Genomic DNA, 17,989 nt, shown 5'->3' with positions numbered 1-17,989 from the left:
ATTTGAGCTTCAGCGTTTTTGTTCCCTTCAAATATCGGACAATCCTTTTTAGCAACTGCCAATGTACGTCTTGAGGTTTCTGCTGGTATCTGCCCATGTATCCAACGGCAAAACAAATGTCTGGCCTCACACAAAGCATCATGTACATAAGACTTCCCAACAGTTCTCGAAACGGATGTCCAACGCAATCCTTTGAATCAGTCACCGGTGGAAGAGTCTTCTCAATAGGAGTTTTTACCGGATTGCAGTCCTTCATTCCAAACTTCTCCAGTACTCGATTGATTCCAGCTTCTTGAGACAACTCCATCGTGCGTTCTCCTCTGTTATAGGATACCTTGATTCCGAGAAAATGCTTGATTTCTCCGCAGTCGGACATTTCAAATTTCTGCGACAATATTTTCTTGATTTCGTTGATCTCCGAAAGGTCACGTCCTACCAACAGCAAGTCGTCAACGTAGATGATAACGTAAATGCTTCCGTTGCTTGTGGTTCGCGTGTAGAGACAATAGTCATGCCTTGATCGAGTAAATCCGTTCCTGGTTAGCAAATCGTTCAGTTTTTCATTCCAACATCTGGGGCTTTGCTTCAGTCCGTATAATGACTTCTCTAATTTGCAGACAACATTTGATTTGGCCAACACTCCATCCGGGACAGCAAGGTAAACGTCTTCTTTCAGGTCGCCATACAGAAACGCCGTTTTCACATCGAGCTGGTGGACATGTAGCTTCTTATAAACAGCCACTGCCAATACTGTACGGATGGTTGCCAACTTTGCGACTGGTGCGTAGGTTTCTCCATAGTCCACTCCAGCCTGCTGCAGGAACCCTTTCGCGACTAAACGGGCTTTGTACCGAACAGGTTTTCCATTCGCGTCCTCTTTAACACGGAAGATCCACTTCGACTTCAATGGAGTGACATCACATGGACATTCAACGAACCGCCAGACCTTGTTTGTTTTCAGAGACATCAGTTCTTCTTCAATCGCTTTCATCCAGTGATCCTCGTCAGGGCGTCCAGACACATCTTGAAACGTTTGGGGTGGATCCGAAAACAGGAACCGCATAGAAGCCACGCCAGGACGATCCTTGCATGATGAACCAGTACTATCCGGAGGTCTGCGCTCCCGTTCGCTGCGCCTCATGGATTCTTCATCATGATTGGAACCATGTTCTGAATGCGAAGGGAGCGCTTGTGTGCTGCTGCATTCCGGTTCACCATCAGGACCTCCCTCCATAGATGTATTGGGTTCTTCCACAGGTTCGACATCCTCAGCTTGTTCAACGACTTCAATAGCACGAGCAGGACGTTCCCCCTCTTGTTCGGAGCTTTGGAGATTTCGAGTTCCATGTACTTCCAGGTCATATGGCACGAACACCAACGGAACGACTGACTGTTCATCGTGTACTCCAGCGAACGGAAAACAATTTTCGTTGAATTTCACATCTCTTGCGACGAATAACTGCCTTTTCTCGATGTTCCGCAGGCGGTAACCACTTGGTGCATATCCGACCATTATCGCTTCTCGACATTTCGAATCCAATTTCTTCCGCAGCTGAGACGGAATCCAGGCGAACGCTTTACTTCCAAATACTCGCAGCTTCGAGAGGTTTGGCTTCTGATTTGTCCAAAGTTCCACCGGAGTTACTTGATCCTTCAAGGCACTTGTGGGGCTTCTATTTAACAAATATGTTGCAGCCAGGACCGCTTCATTCCACAGGTTTCTTGGAACTTGAGACTCTGTCAGCATAGCCCGGACCTTCTCGATTATTGTCCTGTTGAATCTTTCGGAGACTCCATTTTGCTGTGGAGTGTATGCCGCAGTCGGTTCAACTTGAATCCCTTTGGACGCGTAAAAATCTTCCTGAAGCTTCGAACAATACTCACGGCCTTGGTCTACTGTCATTTTTGAAATCTTCAAACTTGTTGCCGCAGTCGCCATTGCTTCGTAGTTCCGGAATTTTTCGAATACTTCGGATTTCCTTTTCAGCATGTACACCATTGCGAAATGAGAATAGTCGTCTATAAAGGTAACAAAGTAGCGCGAACCATCCCATGCAGCCGGTGTTATTGGGCCGCATACATCCGAGTGGATGAGTTCCAATGGTCTTGCTGCTCGGACACGTGTACCTTTGAACGGTTCCCTGCATAGTTTGGCAAATACACAAGGTTCACAGAGTGCTAGTTCGTCGGATTGCTTCGGCATGCCGGTTACCATACCAGCCAGGGTCTTCAAATTAGCGCTTCCCAGATGTCCCAATCTGCGGTGCCAGAGATTTGCGTCCTCGACTTGACAGATAAAAGCGGAACCTTGTTCATAGTAGACGTCAAGCTCGTAGAAGTCTCCGCGTATCGGACAGATCGCGATCACTTCAGCTTCATGTTCCATCTTCGCTGCGTTTCTCCCAAACGTTACCTTGATGTCCGCTCTAGCCAGTTTCTTCACCGAAAGAAGGTTTGCTCGCAGATCTGGTACGTACAGCACGTCATTGATGGTTACTTGCACTCCCAAGTTGTTGACTCCAGTAATCGTTCCTTTGTGCCACGCTTCTATCGATTCATTGTCCTTTGCAACGTTGATTACGATCGGCCGGTTCAACTTCACGAGATTCTTGAAGCAATTCTTCTCGTTGACGAGGTGATCACTGGCTCCTGAGTCGAGTTTAAGCACGATTTTCCTCTGGACCGCTTCTGTCGCCACACTCCTACCGACCATGAACGCTACGGCTTTTCCACCACTGGCTACGTTGGCTTCAGCTTGTAGCTTCACTCGGCAGTCCTTTGCCATATGCCCTTTCTTGTGGCAACGATTGCATTTGCCAGCAAACTTGCGCATCTTCTGCTTGTTACCAGCAAACGCCGCAGGCTTCTCCTTGTGAGTGTCCAACATTCGATCGCTCTTCTTCAGTTCTTCAGCCAAAAGCCGTTCACGTACCACGTCCAACGTTAACTTGCCATCGCCGAAATTCTCCAGTGCGGTTACTAGTGGGTCGTAGGATTCTGGGAGGGTCACGAATAACTGGGACACCATGTCGGATTCTTCTAATTTGGCTCCGGCAGACTTCAATTGTCGAATCAAATCGTCAAAGATCTTGAGATGCTCCCGAACGGACGTTCCTTCAGACATCTTCAGCTTCGCAAGTTGCTTTCTGACCAATGTTTGGGATGAAACTGACTTCTTGGCGTAGACGTTTTCAAGAGTGCTCCAAATTTCCTTCGCCGTGTCCTTCTCCCGGATGAGGTCCAGCATGTCGTCGTGGATAAATGAGATGATCAGATTCGCTGCCTTACAGTCCTGTTCATTGAATTTTGCTAATTCTGCTGCAGCTGCTGGGGCTTCCTTGGTCAGGACTTCCAACAGGCCGACGGACTTGAGAAACTTTTCAACCCGGAATTTCCAATTCTCGTACCCGGTACCCGCAAACTGGGGAATGCCGTATACCGCTTCTTTTCGTGAATCGCCCATAACCTTTTAGTAATAGAGCTTGAGGGTTAACTACAGGTAACGATCTTTATTAGGTAACTTCCGTATTGGTTGAGAGTTGGGAAACGAATAACAAGAAAAAATTACATCTAGGGTAACGTCAGCTATTCACCGATTACTATGATCGCCAACAATTACAAATCACCAATCTGCCATTAAAAGTTTAAGTCCCAGTTCACGATTCTCACCAAGCGCTGCACTGGTCCGTATAAGCTAGAACAGCAGTTGTTTTGCATTCAAACATCGTTTCCTAACGATCATAAAACGATCGTTAAACAAACCCGAAAAATTAGCGAGAAATTACCTACAGCTAATAACCACGTTTCCCCGCAAATAAACACATTTCGAATAGAGCGCTAAAGCGCCAAGTAAACACCATAGGTATCGCGCGAATCAAAAGCCTCGATCGAGCGACCGACCCATCATCGCCATTATAATCATTTCGAAGCCGAAGAACAAACATATGCGTGTCAATTTGCACCTCTAGGCTAGCGCCACTCTGCACGCCACGTGAATCGCAGTAGGCCGCTGCTGGAGAAGAATCGGCACTGTTCTCTTTCATGTCGATGAGGCGATCGAGAGTCTCGATTCGAGACTGCTGGACGCAGTTCACCTGCACAGCATCAGTGTAGGCTTCGTTGCATACAAGATCCAAATCTAGATCGTAGCAAGCGAAACAATATGTCGAAAGCATTGCTGGAATATGCAATGTGTGAAATGCATCGTTTTGCGAACAGCTTTCTTCTGTCGCAAATAAATCAAAGGACATGTGTGCAACTTTGTTGCATACTCGTGATAAATGTATTGGCATGGCTCATGGTGGGTCTTGCCGCTAAAGCTAATCACACGAAAGGGGTCCACAGAAAATGTAACGATTGGGATGTGGAGTTAGCGGAGAATGACTGTGTCAATCGCGAAAATTATACCGTTATGAGTATACAACTTCTGTACCTTCGAGTGACTTGTCGCAGACAAACAGACAGACAGACAGACAGACAGACAGACAGACAGACAGACAGACAGACAGACAGACAGACAGACAGACAGACAGACAGACAGACAGACAGACAGACAGACAGACAGACAGACAGACAGACAGACAGACAGACAGACAGACAGACAGACAGACAGACAGACAGACAGACAGACAGACAGACAGACAGACAGACAGACAGACAGACAGACAGACAGACAGACAGACAGACAGACAGACAGACAGACAGACAGACAGACAGACAGACAGACAGACAGACAGACAGACAGACAGACAGACAGACAGACAGACAGACAGACAGACAGACAGACAGACAGACAGACAGACAGACAGACAGACAGACAGACAGACAGACAGACAGACAGACAGACAGACAGACAGACAGACAGACAGACAGACAGACAGACAGACAGACAGACAGACAGACAGACAGACAGACAGACAGACAGACAGACAGACAGACAGACAGACAGACAGACAGACAGACAGACAGACAGACAGACAGACAGACAGACAGACAGACAGACAGACAGACAGACAGACAGACAGACAGACAGACAGACAGACAGACAGACAGACAGACAGACAGACAGACAGACAGACAGACAGACAGACAGACAGACAGACAGACAGACAGACAGACAGACAGACAGACAGACAGACAGACAGACAGACAGACAGACAGACAGACAGACAGACAGACAGACAGACAGACAGACAGACAGACAGACAGACAGACAGACAGACAGACAGACAGACAGACAGACAGACAGACAGACAGACAGACAGACAGACAGACAGACAGACAGACAGACAGACAGACAGACAGACAGACAGACAGACAGACAGACAGACAGACAGACAGACAGACAGACAGACAGACAGACAGACAGACAGACAGACAGACAGACAGACAGACAGACAGACAGACAGACAGACAGACAGACAGACAGACAGACAGACAGACAGACAGACAGACAGACAGACAGACAGACAGACAGACAGACAGACAGACAGACAGACAGACAGACAGACAGACAGACAGACAGACAGACAGACAGACAGACAGACAGACAGACAGACAGACAGACAGACAGACAGACAGACAGACAGACAGACAGACAGACAGACAGACAGACAGACAGACAGACAGACAGACAGACAGACAGACAGACAGACAGACAGACAGACAGACAGACAGACAGACAGACAGACAGACAGACAGACAGACAGACAGACAGACAGACAGACAGACAGACAGACAGACAGACAGACAGACAGACAGACAGACAGACAGACAGACAGACAGACAGACAGACAGACAGACAGACAGACAGACAGACAGACAGACAGACAGACAGACAGACAGACAGACAGACAGACAGACAGACAGACAGACAGACAGACAGACAGACAGACAGACAGACAGACAGACAGACAGACAGACAGACAGACAGACAGACAGACAGACAGACAGACAGACAGACAGACAGACAGACAGACAGACAGACAGACAGACAGACAGACAGACAGACAGACAGACAGACAGACAGACAGACAGACAGACAGACAGACAGACAGACAGACAGACAGACAGACAGACAGACAGACAGACAGACAGACAGACAGACAGACAGACAGACAGACAGACAGACAGACAGACAGACAGACAGACAGACAGACAGACAGACAGACAGACAGACAGACAGACAGACAGACAGACAGACAGACAGACAGACAGACAGACAGACAGACAGACAGACAGACAGACAGACAGACAGACAGACAGACAGACAGACAGACAGACAGACAGACAGACAGACAGACAGACAGACAGACAGACAGACAGACAGACAGACAGACAGACAGACAGACAGACAGACAGACAGACAGACAGACAGACAGACAGACAGACAGACAGACAGACAGACAGACAGACAGACAGACAGACAGACAGACAGACAGACAGACAGACAGACAGACAGACAGACAGACAGACAGACAGACAGACAGACAGACAGACAGACAGACAGACAGACAGACAGACAGACAGACAGACAGACAGACAGACAGACAGACAGACAGACAGACAGACAGACAGACAGACAGACAGACAGACAGACAGACAACCACACTAATGGTTTAGGCGAAGCTTTTTTGAGCTAGATTTGAGCTAGTTCAATCAAAATAAATTTCGATATCGTTCAACTAGGCGTTTGTAGCTATGATTTGGTATATCCAGATCATGTTTACTTGAGATAAGTGATTCTAAAGAGTCGTACGTTACACCCAAAACATTCATGACATTCGTGCAGAAAACAGATTGTTTTGCTATAAACGATTACAATGACCCGCGACCACACTGTTATCTATCCGTTAAATAACCTACCTATCGCCAGTCATATAGGTCTAGAGATAGTGATAGTAGATACAGCACAATATGCATGCATTGTGGTTGAAATTTCTCCTGATAAAAGTCCTCAAACGACAACCAGTTCGACTCATTTCGCGAGTAGCACTCGTGGCTACAGTAACAGTAAGCCTACTTTATTCTCCGTCTTCAACTTTGATCTTTCGATGTATTCGGCACTTTGTTCCGGCAATCTAGTGCTCACTGGAAGAAGCGTGTGAAACGTGACATTTTGCATTCCTCGTAGAAAGTGTTATCAGCTGGAAGCTGTCAAGTGCGCGCTCTGTCTGCATCAAGCAGTTGTTCTAGTTTATTATTCGTCGGCAAATAAAAACAAATCATGAGTAGTGGCGTCGGTTCCGGTCAATCTTGTGGGGAGCCCGCGTCCTCATCCGTTCAAAGTTCGTACGTGAGTGCTGGAGGAAGCAAGTCTGAATCGGTAACGGTGCGAACGATGGACGGATCGCACCAATCGGAGGCCCAATCGGTCACCCTCACGGTGGACGGATTCGGAACGGTGAAGGATCCGCTTACTGATGAAGTGCAACCGGTGAAACGGTTCACCTGGACGAACGAGAGCGGGATGTCGGTGCAGGTGATTTCCTACGGGGCCATCATCACGTCGATCAAGGTTCCGGGCAAGAACGGTGCGGTTGACGATGTGGTCCTTGGATTCGATAACATTCTGGGCTATCGGGGTGCGAATAACCCGTACTTTGGTGCCACGGTAGGCAGGGTTGCCAACCGCATCGGGGAAGGTCGGTTCACCATCGATGGGGTGGTGTACGAGGTCACGAAGAACTGGGAGGGGCGTCATCAGCTGCACGGAGGGAAAATTGGATTCGATAAGTTCAATTGGACGTCGCATGTGGAGGGAACGGTGGTCACGCTGAGCCACACGAACAAGGACGGCCATGAAGGCTATCCGGGGACGGTCCTGGCGTCGGTAACGTACGAACTGAAGAACGACAATCGGTTGATGGTCAAATTTCGGGCGGTTTCCAATAAGCCTACGCCGATCAATCTGACGAACCATTCATACTTCAATCTGGCGGGTCATGTAAGTTGATATATGGAATGCGGTGGGACCACCTGTTCCCTTGTATTACAGTGTGACTAGAAATCATCTTCAAATCACTTCTAGAACACCGGACATGAGGAAGTCTACCGTCATATCATTTCCTTGAACGCCGACCGCATTACGGAAACGGACGAGGACTCGATTCCAACGGGTAAATTCCTGTGCGTCGGTGGAACGCCGTACGATCTCCGAATCCCTCGGGAACTTGGTCCGGCCATGTCCCGGGCACCCGGCGAAGGTTACGATAACAATTTCTGCATCACCAAGGGTACCGAACAGGGGATGACTTTTATCGCCAGGGTCGTTCATCCTCACTCGGGACGCACGCTGGAGGTCTACACCGATCAACCGGGCGTTCAGCTGTACACCAGCAACTTCATGCCGGATCCTAACCGGAATGTGAGTTATCTCAGAAGATTCAGTAATTCCACAATGATCTTAACATCTCATCTGAACAGATCCGCCCGAGACCGATCAACGCCGGGGACTATTACGAGCTGACGCACCTGGAACCGGTGGTGCCTGCGATGGCCACCGATCTGCCCATCAGGGGCAAGGGCGGTGCCAAGTACTTCAAGCACGGTGCGTTCTGTCTGGAGACGCAAAATTTCCCCGATGCGGTCAACCATGCCAACTTTCCGAACTCGGTGCTGGTCCCCGGGGAAACCTACGAGCACGAAGTGGTCTACAAGTTTGGCCTGTTTGAGGAGAACTGATGTGATTTGAAGAGCAGTTTGGTTGGTAACGGAATTTTATGTAAATTTTTGTATACTTTTTAGGGTGATAAATGCTTAGATGATATTCGGAAATATGCCTACTAGTTTTGGAAGTGATGTCTCACAATCCAATAGGTCGCGTTTGATATCAATCTGTGTTACATATTTCTATGACTTCTTTGTGTTCTAACAATTGGCTGGGCAAAACGAATTTGAGCAGTGCGCTGTTTCAGCTCTCTTACAATCGACACCCGCATGAACCCTATAGCCACAGTTGTAAAGGCATGACCATGCTGAGGGTGACGGGTTCAATTTCCGGTCGGGCCTTGCCTTCCTTGAGCGTAAAGTAGTTTCGTGCCTGCCACACGATATACACATGCAAAAATGGTCATTGGCAGAGGAAACCCTCAGTTAATAACTGTAGAAGTGCTCATAGAATACTACCTACGTAACAAGAAGAAGATATTGGAAGCTTTCAACAGTTTCCAGTGCTTGTTCAGCTACCGTAAAGCTGGAAAGATTGACTGTGTATACATCCAACGATTTGGTCTAGTCGACGTTGATGTTAAGACCTGCCACCGAGAAGTCAGAGCGCCGTTGAGCTAAGAGAGCAAAAGTCCTAACGATGATCAAGGAATTTCTGGATTCCCAGGAGTAATTCCATAAGAAATATATGGATTAATTCTTGGAGAAATTATCATTGCAGTATTTCTCCGTTCGCTGAATTCCTGGATGATTTTTTAAGGATTTTCCCTTATTGTTATAAATATGTTTACGGAATCTTAAGTGGACTTTCTTTCTATTTAATTTTTTGAAAGAAACCCTGAAGAAAAATCTAATTGAGTCCATCAATAAAAGGCATATTTCATGGCCGTTGTCAGCGGTATATTTGGAGGTCTGATGAGTTCTTGATAAAATCTCAAACCTACTTCTCGCTTCATAAACCTACTTCTGTTCAAGTTCAAAATATCGTCGGATAAACCAGTCTTTTGTATAGTTACAAATCTCTAGCTTCCGCCCGAGAATTGTAGCTATAGAATCGACTTAGTGGGCACTTAAAAGCTCTGCTTACTTCAAATCTCCAGGAGCAAAGGGGGTTTATCCCGAAAGGGTGAGTGCGTTGTATAGAGAAGGAATGAGTTCCAGATTTATCTGGTTACCTCGTTCTTTTTGAAATGTTTGAAACGCTTTGTCGATTATCGCATCTGTGATGTTCGTCTGGCTGACATGCCTTTTCATGTGAACTCACATGCCTCCCAATTTGGGATGTCCACAGCGACTCTTTTACACAAAGTTGTATACGTTTTCAAGAAAGTACTCGCTCAAACGTAGTTTTTGCTTGGGTCATTTCTTGAATATTGAGGATGCTTTCAATGACGTGCCTTTCAATGTCATATTAAAAGTCGCATGATGTCACAAGCTACCTCCAATGAGCTAGGGCTAGGCTCTCTTCACGCTTATGCGTTTAACAGTGTCCTTTTCAGGGCATTGAATCAACCCGTTGTGGTATGGGCTATGAGCTCTCGTTGCGCTTATGCGTTCATTCCCTCTTCTAGGGTACCCCTTCCGATTTTATGACCTTTCCCTTTTTTAATTCCCATCCCTTGTCCAATTGTCCCTCAGGTAAATGATGAAATAGGCTTATACGTATGGCGATGGCCCAAATGTCCCAAATGGAGGATGATATGCCTCTGAAGCCGGCCTTCTGATACCTGAGCAATCATGTTCAAACTGGAAAAGGTGAGATTATCCTTACGCCAGCAAACCATTAGAAATCTTTCACTTTGAAACCGAAATTTATTCGTTTACCAATATTGATAAAATAAAATGACCGATAAAAAAAGGTCCTGTCACGATATGCGACAGTAATAGCAAAAAAATATATGTATCCACTACTTACCCCACGCCCTTCACGAAGCATCATCGTCATCGTCCAGGGCTTCCTCCTTCCACTTGAGAGCGTCCTTCTTGGCCGGCAGTCGAAACCGGAACTCGTCCAGAAAGTGCCCATAGACGTTCTCCCCCAGGTTGACCAACTCGACGGCCAACGTTTTCTCGTCCGCCTTGTACTGCCGTTCCGGTGCGCCGGCAAACAGCTCCATCCGCAGCAGGGCCACCATCGTCGGATTCAGATACCGTTTGACTCCGTTGAAGAGCTGGACCTTGTTCATGTGGGGGCCGCCCTTCTCCATCTTCGGGCAGGTTTCGTCGTCCTGTTTTGCAGGGGGTTGTTGAGGTTGGGCAGGGGCAGGAACCGGTGTTGGAACCGGAACGGTTATCACCTTCGGCTCCGGAACAGGTTTGTTCAGGACATCGGTGAGAAGTTGCTTCACCTCGGCAATTTGGGCCGACGTTTGGTTTAATTTCTCAATGTAGGCCGGATCGGTGATGATCTTGATGGTTGGCATTACTGGAGCAGGAGGAGCTGCAGGAACTGGAGGAGGAGAAAGAACTGCTGACGGAGTGCTAGACGGTTGAACCGGGTTTTCCGGAACGGGTGTTTCCTGTGCTACATCTGTTGACGATGATGGAGTGGCCGCCGAGGGAGCTTCCTCCTGAGCGAAGGCTTCTTCCTTCGGGGAGACCTTTGTAAGTCGTTGAACGGAAACAATCTGCATTTTCGATTTGCTCGGAGAATCTTCCGATGAAGGTTTGCGCTTCCGTTTGACAAAAACTTTACGCAAAACGACATTGGTTGAAGGTGTACGTAGAATTGTCTTATTTGCTTCATCGGTGTTTCTGGACACTCTCACTGGCACCGCTTCGGAAGTTTTGTTGAGGATTTTCGGTGTAGGCGGTGGGCTTACGACCGGAGTTATGTTGAACTCCTCATGCTCTGAATCTACAAATTGTATCTGAAAAAAGAAAATTATGCATAAGAAAATTTTCCCACATCAAAATCGCAATTCTTCAACTCACCTCCATCCGGGTGGTTTCCGGTTGTTCCATCGGAGGCTCCATCGAATCCCCAGCGGCATCGTCCTTCTCCGGTATGAGCCACTCTTCCCGCTCGCTCACCTGATTGGTCTCCACGTTCAAAACGGACCCGTCCTCCAAAATCTCCAGCGCCGGAACGGCCGTCTTAACCAGCCCTTCCTTGAGATAGTTCATGAACATCCGGTTCTCAAAGTGATCCTGGCAGACGACTTTGTTCTTAAGCTTACTTAACGGCAATTCGGGGAAATCGGGCTTGTTGGCGTTTCGGGCCCATATTTCCAACCGCGGCCAGTCCCGGATGGGAAAGTGGAAAAAATGCATTCCCGGCTTGCTACTGGTGCTGTTGTCACACTGCCGGAAGGTGCACCGGCAGCCACCCATTGTTCACTGGGTGGGGTTCCAACTACAATCACTTATTTCAATCACACAAACTATTTTCAGTTTTTTCTTTGTAGGAATTCAGTTCTTCTTCTTCTTCTTCCTCTCTGATGCCGTCGAGTTGATGACAGCATATTTAAGGGCGTAGTTGCCAAGACTATAATGCCCTGCTATCTCTTTACCATTTCGTTTTTAGGCTTGATGCGACTCATTCTTTTTCGTGTTCCCCAAAATAACCGTATAAATACATTTTGCTTTTTCTTTTTTTTCCTACTTCGATTTCGCGTAAATTATTACAGTTCAACTTTAATCATTTTTAAAAATTCAGTGACTTCTATAAAAAAATCTAAGTTTTTAGTTTTGAAAAGCTCTAAAAGGTTTCTGAATTTGCAATCAAAAGTAAAATTAGATCTAATTCGCCCATACTTTGGGCAGTGCAATATAACGTGGTCTCCAGTTTCAGGTTCATTACAAAGATCACAGTTTTCATCCTGTACTATTTTCATTTTTGCCTTCCAAAATTTTGAAAAATTGTGTCCGGTTAGTAATCTATTGAGTAGTCTAGTTTGTTCGTTTGATAATTGTTTGTCAAAAAACCATGCTTTCGCTTCTATTTTATCCTGAAATTCAAAAAATAATTTCCCTTTTTCTTGTGCATATTGTTGATACCAAAAATTACTATTGTCAATTAATATATGTTTAAACTTCCAAAAAGCATCTTTGATTAATATTTGATTATTTTTGGTTACGCTTTCGATCAAACTATGTTTCGCTAAACAATCAGCAATTTCATTGCCTGCTATTTGAACATGACTAGGAATCCACTGAATACTAGTTTTCCAAAATATTGCTCTATTTATAATTTCAACTATTATCTGAGGTGCCGAATGTGAAATCAAAGCTTCTTCTAAAATTAAACACGCCGTTCTGGAATCAGTATAAATGACTGCAAAATTTAATTCTTGTTGTTCTATAATTTTAAGTGCTTCACTAATTGCAATTAGTTCAGCAGTTGCTATACTAGTCTCGTTTTGTAATTTATAAAAATATCTTGATTTAGCATACTCATTATATATACCTATACCACAAGTGTTCTGATCTTTAGAGGCATCAGTAAAAATTCTAGGTCTATTTTGAAATTTACCGTTCATCACACACAAAGCTGCCTGTTTTAATTGCATGGGATTCGTATTTTTTTTAGAGGTAGTGATCATATCTAAACTTGAATAAATATCTAATAGTCTATCTTGTACATTTAGAACTATTGGTTTACAAGGTGAAATCATTTCAAAAATATGTCTGTATTTAACGAATATGCCTTCAAGATATGTTAATTTGTCAGTGTCAACATCTACAGGTAGAGAATTTAATTGATTTAAAATTATGCTGTTATGATGAACTATCCTGGCTATTTCTTTAGAGGCTATATATTCATGTCTTAATGCAATGGGCTGTTGGGCACTAATTGCCATTAATGAATTTAGTGGGGTAGTTTTTGTGCAACCTGTTATTTTTCTTAAGCATGTGTTATTAGTTGTTTCCAAAATTTTCCTATTTGTTTTTTTACTATTATTAAAAATTGTAGAGCCATATTCAATAATACTTCTGAAAATAGACTTGTAAATAGTAATCATAGTCTGAGGATGAGCGCCAAATTTTAAACTATTAATAACTTTAATCATATTTAAACGATCAACAATTTTAGATTTTGTATTCTTAATATGAATTCCAAAGCTTAAGTATTTATCTAAAGTTACACCTAAATACAAATGACATCTAACATTTTCAATATTTATATTATTGATTGTTATATTGAGTAAGTTATTGGAGTTCTGAAAAAGTATTATTTTAGTTTTATCGGGATTAATTTTAAAATTTAATTCAACCATCTGATGGCAAAAGTTATCAACTACAGTTTGCATTTTATGATTTAAACATTCTAAATTTTTAGCCCTTACTACAATACCAAAATCATCTGCATATTGTACTAATACTACATCTGTATCTTTATTTTTATGCAAATTCGATGTATAAATATTAAATAAAGTTGGTGACAAAACGTCTCCCTGAGGAAGACCATTGCTTACGAACTTCTCAATTTTTCCGGTTCTCGTGTTAAAAATTATTTTTCTATTTTTCAAAAACTGCGAAACCCATGAAGAAATTTCAGCTGGAAAGAAATTATTATGCATTATGCCAACAAGTTTATCGGTAACTACTGCATTGAAAGCATTTGACAAATCTAAAAAAATACAAGCTGTAACATAGTTTTGTCTCTTATTTTCTTTAATTGTGTTAACAAGATAATTAATACATGTAATTGTAGATGAATTTTTGCGAAAACCAAATGAAGTGTCAGGTAATATATTATTATGATATAGGAAAGATTGGATTTTTTCTAACACAGCACTATTCATGATTTTTGTTAAAGTCGGTACTAATGAAATTGGACGTTTACCATCTATTGTATTTTGATTTTTGCCTGGTTTCGGTATTGCTACTATTGTAATTGTTTTTAATGAGATGGGGAGATAACAATCTCTCCATATGGCATTTAATAATTTTACAATATTGATTTTAGTTTCTTCATTGAAAATCTTGAGGAGTTCGTAAGAAATTTTATCATCCCCAGGGCTAGACTTTCTTTTCTTAGTGTTAAGAATACTGTTGAATTTTCCAATAGTTAACAAATTATAGTTGATAGTATATTGCTCATCTGTTAAGTTAATTGGGTCGTTCAAGCCAAAATGTTTCTCTAGAAAACTGTTTGCCATATTTTCATTCTCGTAAATTATGTTATTAGTTTGTATTTTACTTTTTTTTCCTGTTAACCTATTAATTTTAAGCCATAGCTCTGAAGAATTCATCTGAGGATTAATATTGTTAACAAAATTTTGAAAATGTTTCTGCTTTGAATCTTTTTTTAGTTTATTGAATAAGGCTTGTTTTTTCTTCAAATCAATTAAATTCTCTAAACTAGAAGTTTTATTGAAAATAGAACGAGCTAGATTTTTTTCCTGCCAAGCTTTCTCAACTTCAGCTGACCACCAATACTTCGGAGTGTATTTACTAATCTTTTGATTCTGTTTAAAGGTATCAAGAACTATTTTTTGCAAATCTTCAATTGATTTAAAATCCTCCGGTAAAACTTCAGCTAATTTTGCACGAATTTTTTTGTGATTGTAGACAAATTTTGGTTGAATTATTTGTGTATTATTATCAAATGTAAATTCAATTAGTAAATGATGGCTACCAATGCTATTGTCTGTTGTTTTCCAGTGTAGAAAATTATAAATATTGGCGGTTGCTAAAGTTAAGTCTATTGCTGTGGGATTTCTATTGTTTTGGATAGGAATAAAAGTCTTAGATTGATCATTTAAAAGAATTAAATTGCTACCATTTATATTGTCCAGAACAATTTCGCCTTTGGAGTCTTGAAAATCATTACCCCAGATTGTGGAATGTGCATTAAAATCACCGGCTACAATTACTTTTGAGAAATTTGTCAAATTTTGAAAAATGGATTTTAAATCTGTATCTAAATTGTTATTTGAAATTTGAGGTGAAATATAGATCGAAACCATAACCAAATCTAAACAAACTAACTTAACTATTACTATTTGTGTGAAGTCAGATACTAATGGTGGATCAAGTTCAATGTACGCTAAATCTTTTCGTAAATAAATGGCACTTCCTCCGTAATTATCATATCTTGAATTAATAAACTTGTTATATCCTGCAATATTGTACTTACTACCAGATTCTTGCGATGTTTGAGTCCATGTTTCAGATAAAAAAGCGGCAGCATAGTTTTTGTCTATCAATGTGCGATGCAGTTCATCTTTGTTTTTGGTGACACTTTGTATATTGCACTGCACAAAGTTGAGTTTATTAGACATGTTTGCTGTGAATGTAAAAAGAAAAGAAAATTAGTGATTGAAGCTGAACTACATTTATAGTATAACATCATCAATGTTTAAAAACTTTTTCGATATTTCTTTTATTTTTTCGCGACCAATTTCGGTTATTTCAGGGGTTTGCATGAGGGCCGAATAGAAGCTCATTGCATTTGTCATTGCGCTTCGGTTGGCGTTCTCTTCTGCCTTTTTGTATGCTTCTGCAATTGCTGTCTCCAATTTTTCCTTTTCGGTTACCGCAGCAGTGTTCTTCAGTCCGGTTCCATTGATCGATTTTTCTGGTTTTTCAGTTGACTGCACTGGTCTTGTTGCAATGTTTCGGTCTAGTCGCATCCTTTTTCCCATTCCGCTTTCTCGTTCCGTTTGAGCAGGTTTTCTGTCTATCGCGGTCGTGGCGTTTCCCTCGTTCGGTCCTGTTCTCTTTGTGTATCGTCCAGCTGTCATTTTAGCGTAGCTTTCTTTGAGTACCGGGAATTCTTCATAGTTAGCCAGCAGATCGTATGAATTCTGTACTGGAACTGGAGCAACGAGCTCCCGCGCTTCCACGTACGTCAAACACTTTTTGGCCATCATCGCATTTATGCTCGCTTGTCGCATTCGTTCGGGGCAGTTTGGATCCGTCGTTCGGTGGCTGCTAGATCGGCAATGGAAACACTTCACTTCCTCCGTGCAGTTTCGAAACTGTTCCTCCTCCGGAAAATGGATTCGGGCACATCGATCACACCGCTGTCGTCCTCTGCAGTTCGTCGCCTTGTGGTTGAATCTGTGGCAGTTCGAGCAGAACTGCACCTTCCGAATGAACGGGTTGACTTTGCAGGTTGTTCCAAAAACTCTGATCTTCTCCGGTAGGTATTTCGTGCGGAACGTCACACTCACCCTGTTGCTCGGTTGCTTGGCTCCATCGACGTATCGGGACAATCGGAACACGCTCATTACAGGTGCTGGGCTCTCAATGTCACCCAGGATCTCCTCTTCCGTAATCTCTGTTGGAATGCCTGCTAGTACTCCGGAAATGCACACGAGGTGTCGTGGCACGTATGCGCTGTATCCTGCCTGCTTCAAACTTTCGTCATCTACCATCGCGTTAGCCGCCGTCATGTAGCTCATGAAAACGATTATCTTGCTTCTGCCGAGATATTTCATCTCAGTTAGGCTTCTGCGGTATTTTTCCGATTTCCTCAGCCATGCACCTAGTGTGAATTTGTTGATTTTTTTGCTCTTGTCCGTCAACTCCACATAGACACGGTACGGTGCGAAGTCGTTCCTCGTGTACAGGTACTTTTCCCGTTCTACTTCCATGTTGTCGTTTCCAGTGGTGGACTTGTTGCCTGGATTAGGGTTCGCCATTTTGTTTTTTCTTACAGCTCCCGGATCCGGAGGTTGGCCACCTCCGCCTCCTTCCGCCATCTTGAATCCGCCGAAACTTCTCCGATCACTTTTGATTGGTTTTCCAACCTTTTCTCTGAATAATTCACAACAATTCACTAAAGCGTCACTTAATAAAGTCTGTATGCCAGGAAAAAACTAGTTTTCGCTCACACCAATCCCAAATTTATCAAAAATTAATGCACCAAAACTCGCACCAACAGATTTGATAACCACGCGCTACCACGTTCTCAAATCGAATGAGGAATTCAGTTGTTTTAATAAATATTTTATCGTAAAAATCGCTTAAAAATAAACCGACACAAACTACCAGCGTCCGCTGGGCGCTTGTTTTGAAATTTGACAGCTGCTGGGGAACAGGGTGGTTCAAAAATCGGAGCTGCTTGAAAATCAAAACGTGAACTCGCCGAAATATCTCGCGCTTAGTATCATACGGGCGTATCTGCAATGATTGATTTCTTATATCCAGGGAATGAAATTATCTGCAAATTGAGACGAAAAACGGCGTTTTTCGGGCAACCGATTTTTTCTGTTTTTACTTCTCCTGTGAGAAATGTTTATCGGTCGTTGCTGTTTGTCCCCGATCAAAGATAGCCGAAAACTGGAAATCTCTCTTTTCATTTTCGCTATCCAACTTTATCCACCTGCAAAGTTATCGCGATAATTATCAGAAGGCAAATAGCGAAATC

The 17,989-nt window shown here is 43.4% G+C and overlaps 2 protein-coding genes across 2 annotated transcripts; one reads left to right on the top strand and one right to left on the bottom strand.

The window, feature by feature from the left end:
- The first annotated feature begins 6,970 nt into the window (after nt 1-6,970).
- Nucleotides 6,971-8,775, top strand: LOC134287821 (galactose mutarotase-like). Its single transcript, XM_062850828.1, has 3 exons — nt 6,971-7,945; nt 8,030-8,365; nt 8,425-8,775. Exons 1-3 carry the CDS (start codon nt 7,226-7,228, stop codon nt 8,680-8,682), a joined length of 1,314 nt encoding a protein of 437 aa, XP_062706812.1. The 5' UTR covers nt 6,971-7,225; the 3' UTR covers nt 8,683-8,775.
- A 1,684-nt stretch (nt 8,776-10,459) lies between these two features.
- On the bottom strand, nt 10,460-12,081 carry LOC109413323 (zinc finger protein 318). Its single transcript, XM_019687041.3, has 2 exons — nt 11,602-12,081; nt 10,460-11,537 (listed from the first exon to the last, which is right to left on the bottom strand). Exons 1-2 carry the CDS (start codon nt 11,998-12,000, stop codon nt 10,593-10,595), a joined length of 1,344 nt encoding a protein of 447 aa, XP_019542586.3. The 5' UTR covers nt 12,001-12,081; the 3' UTR covers nt 10,460-10,592.
- Between the last annotated feature and the right edge of the window lie 5,908 nt (nt 12,082-17,989).

This window comes from Aedes albopictus, chromosome 1, assembly GCF_035046485.1.
Source record: "Aedes albopictus strain Foshan chromosome 1, AalbF5, whole genome shotgun sequence".
In the NCBI taxonomy this organism is placed as follows: Eukaryota; Metazoa; Arthropoda; class Insecta; order Diptera; family Culicidae; genus Aedes; species Aedes albopictus.
Note: the sequence above shows the minus strand (reverse complement) of the source record. Positions and strands in the feature narration are given on the sequence as shown.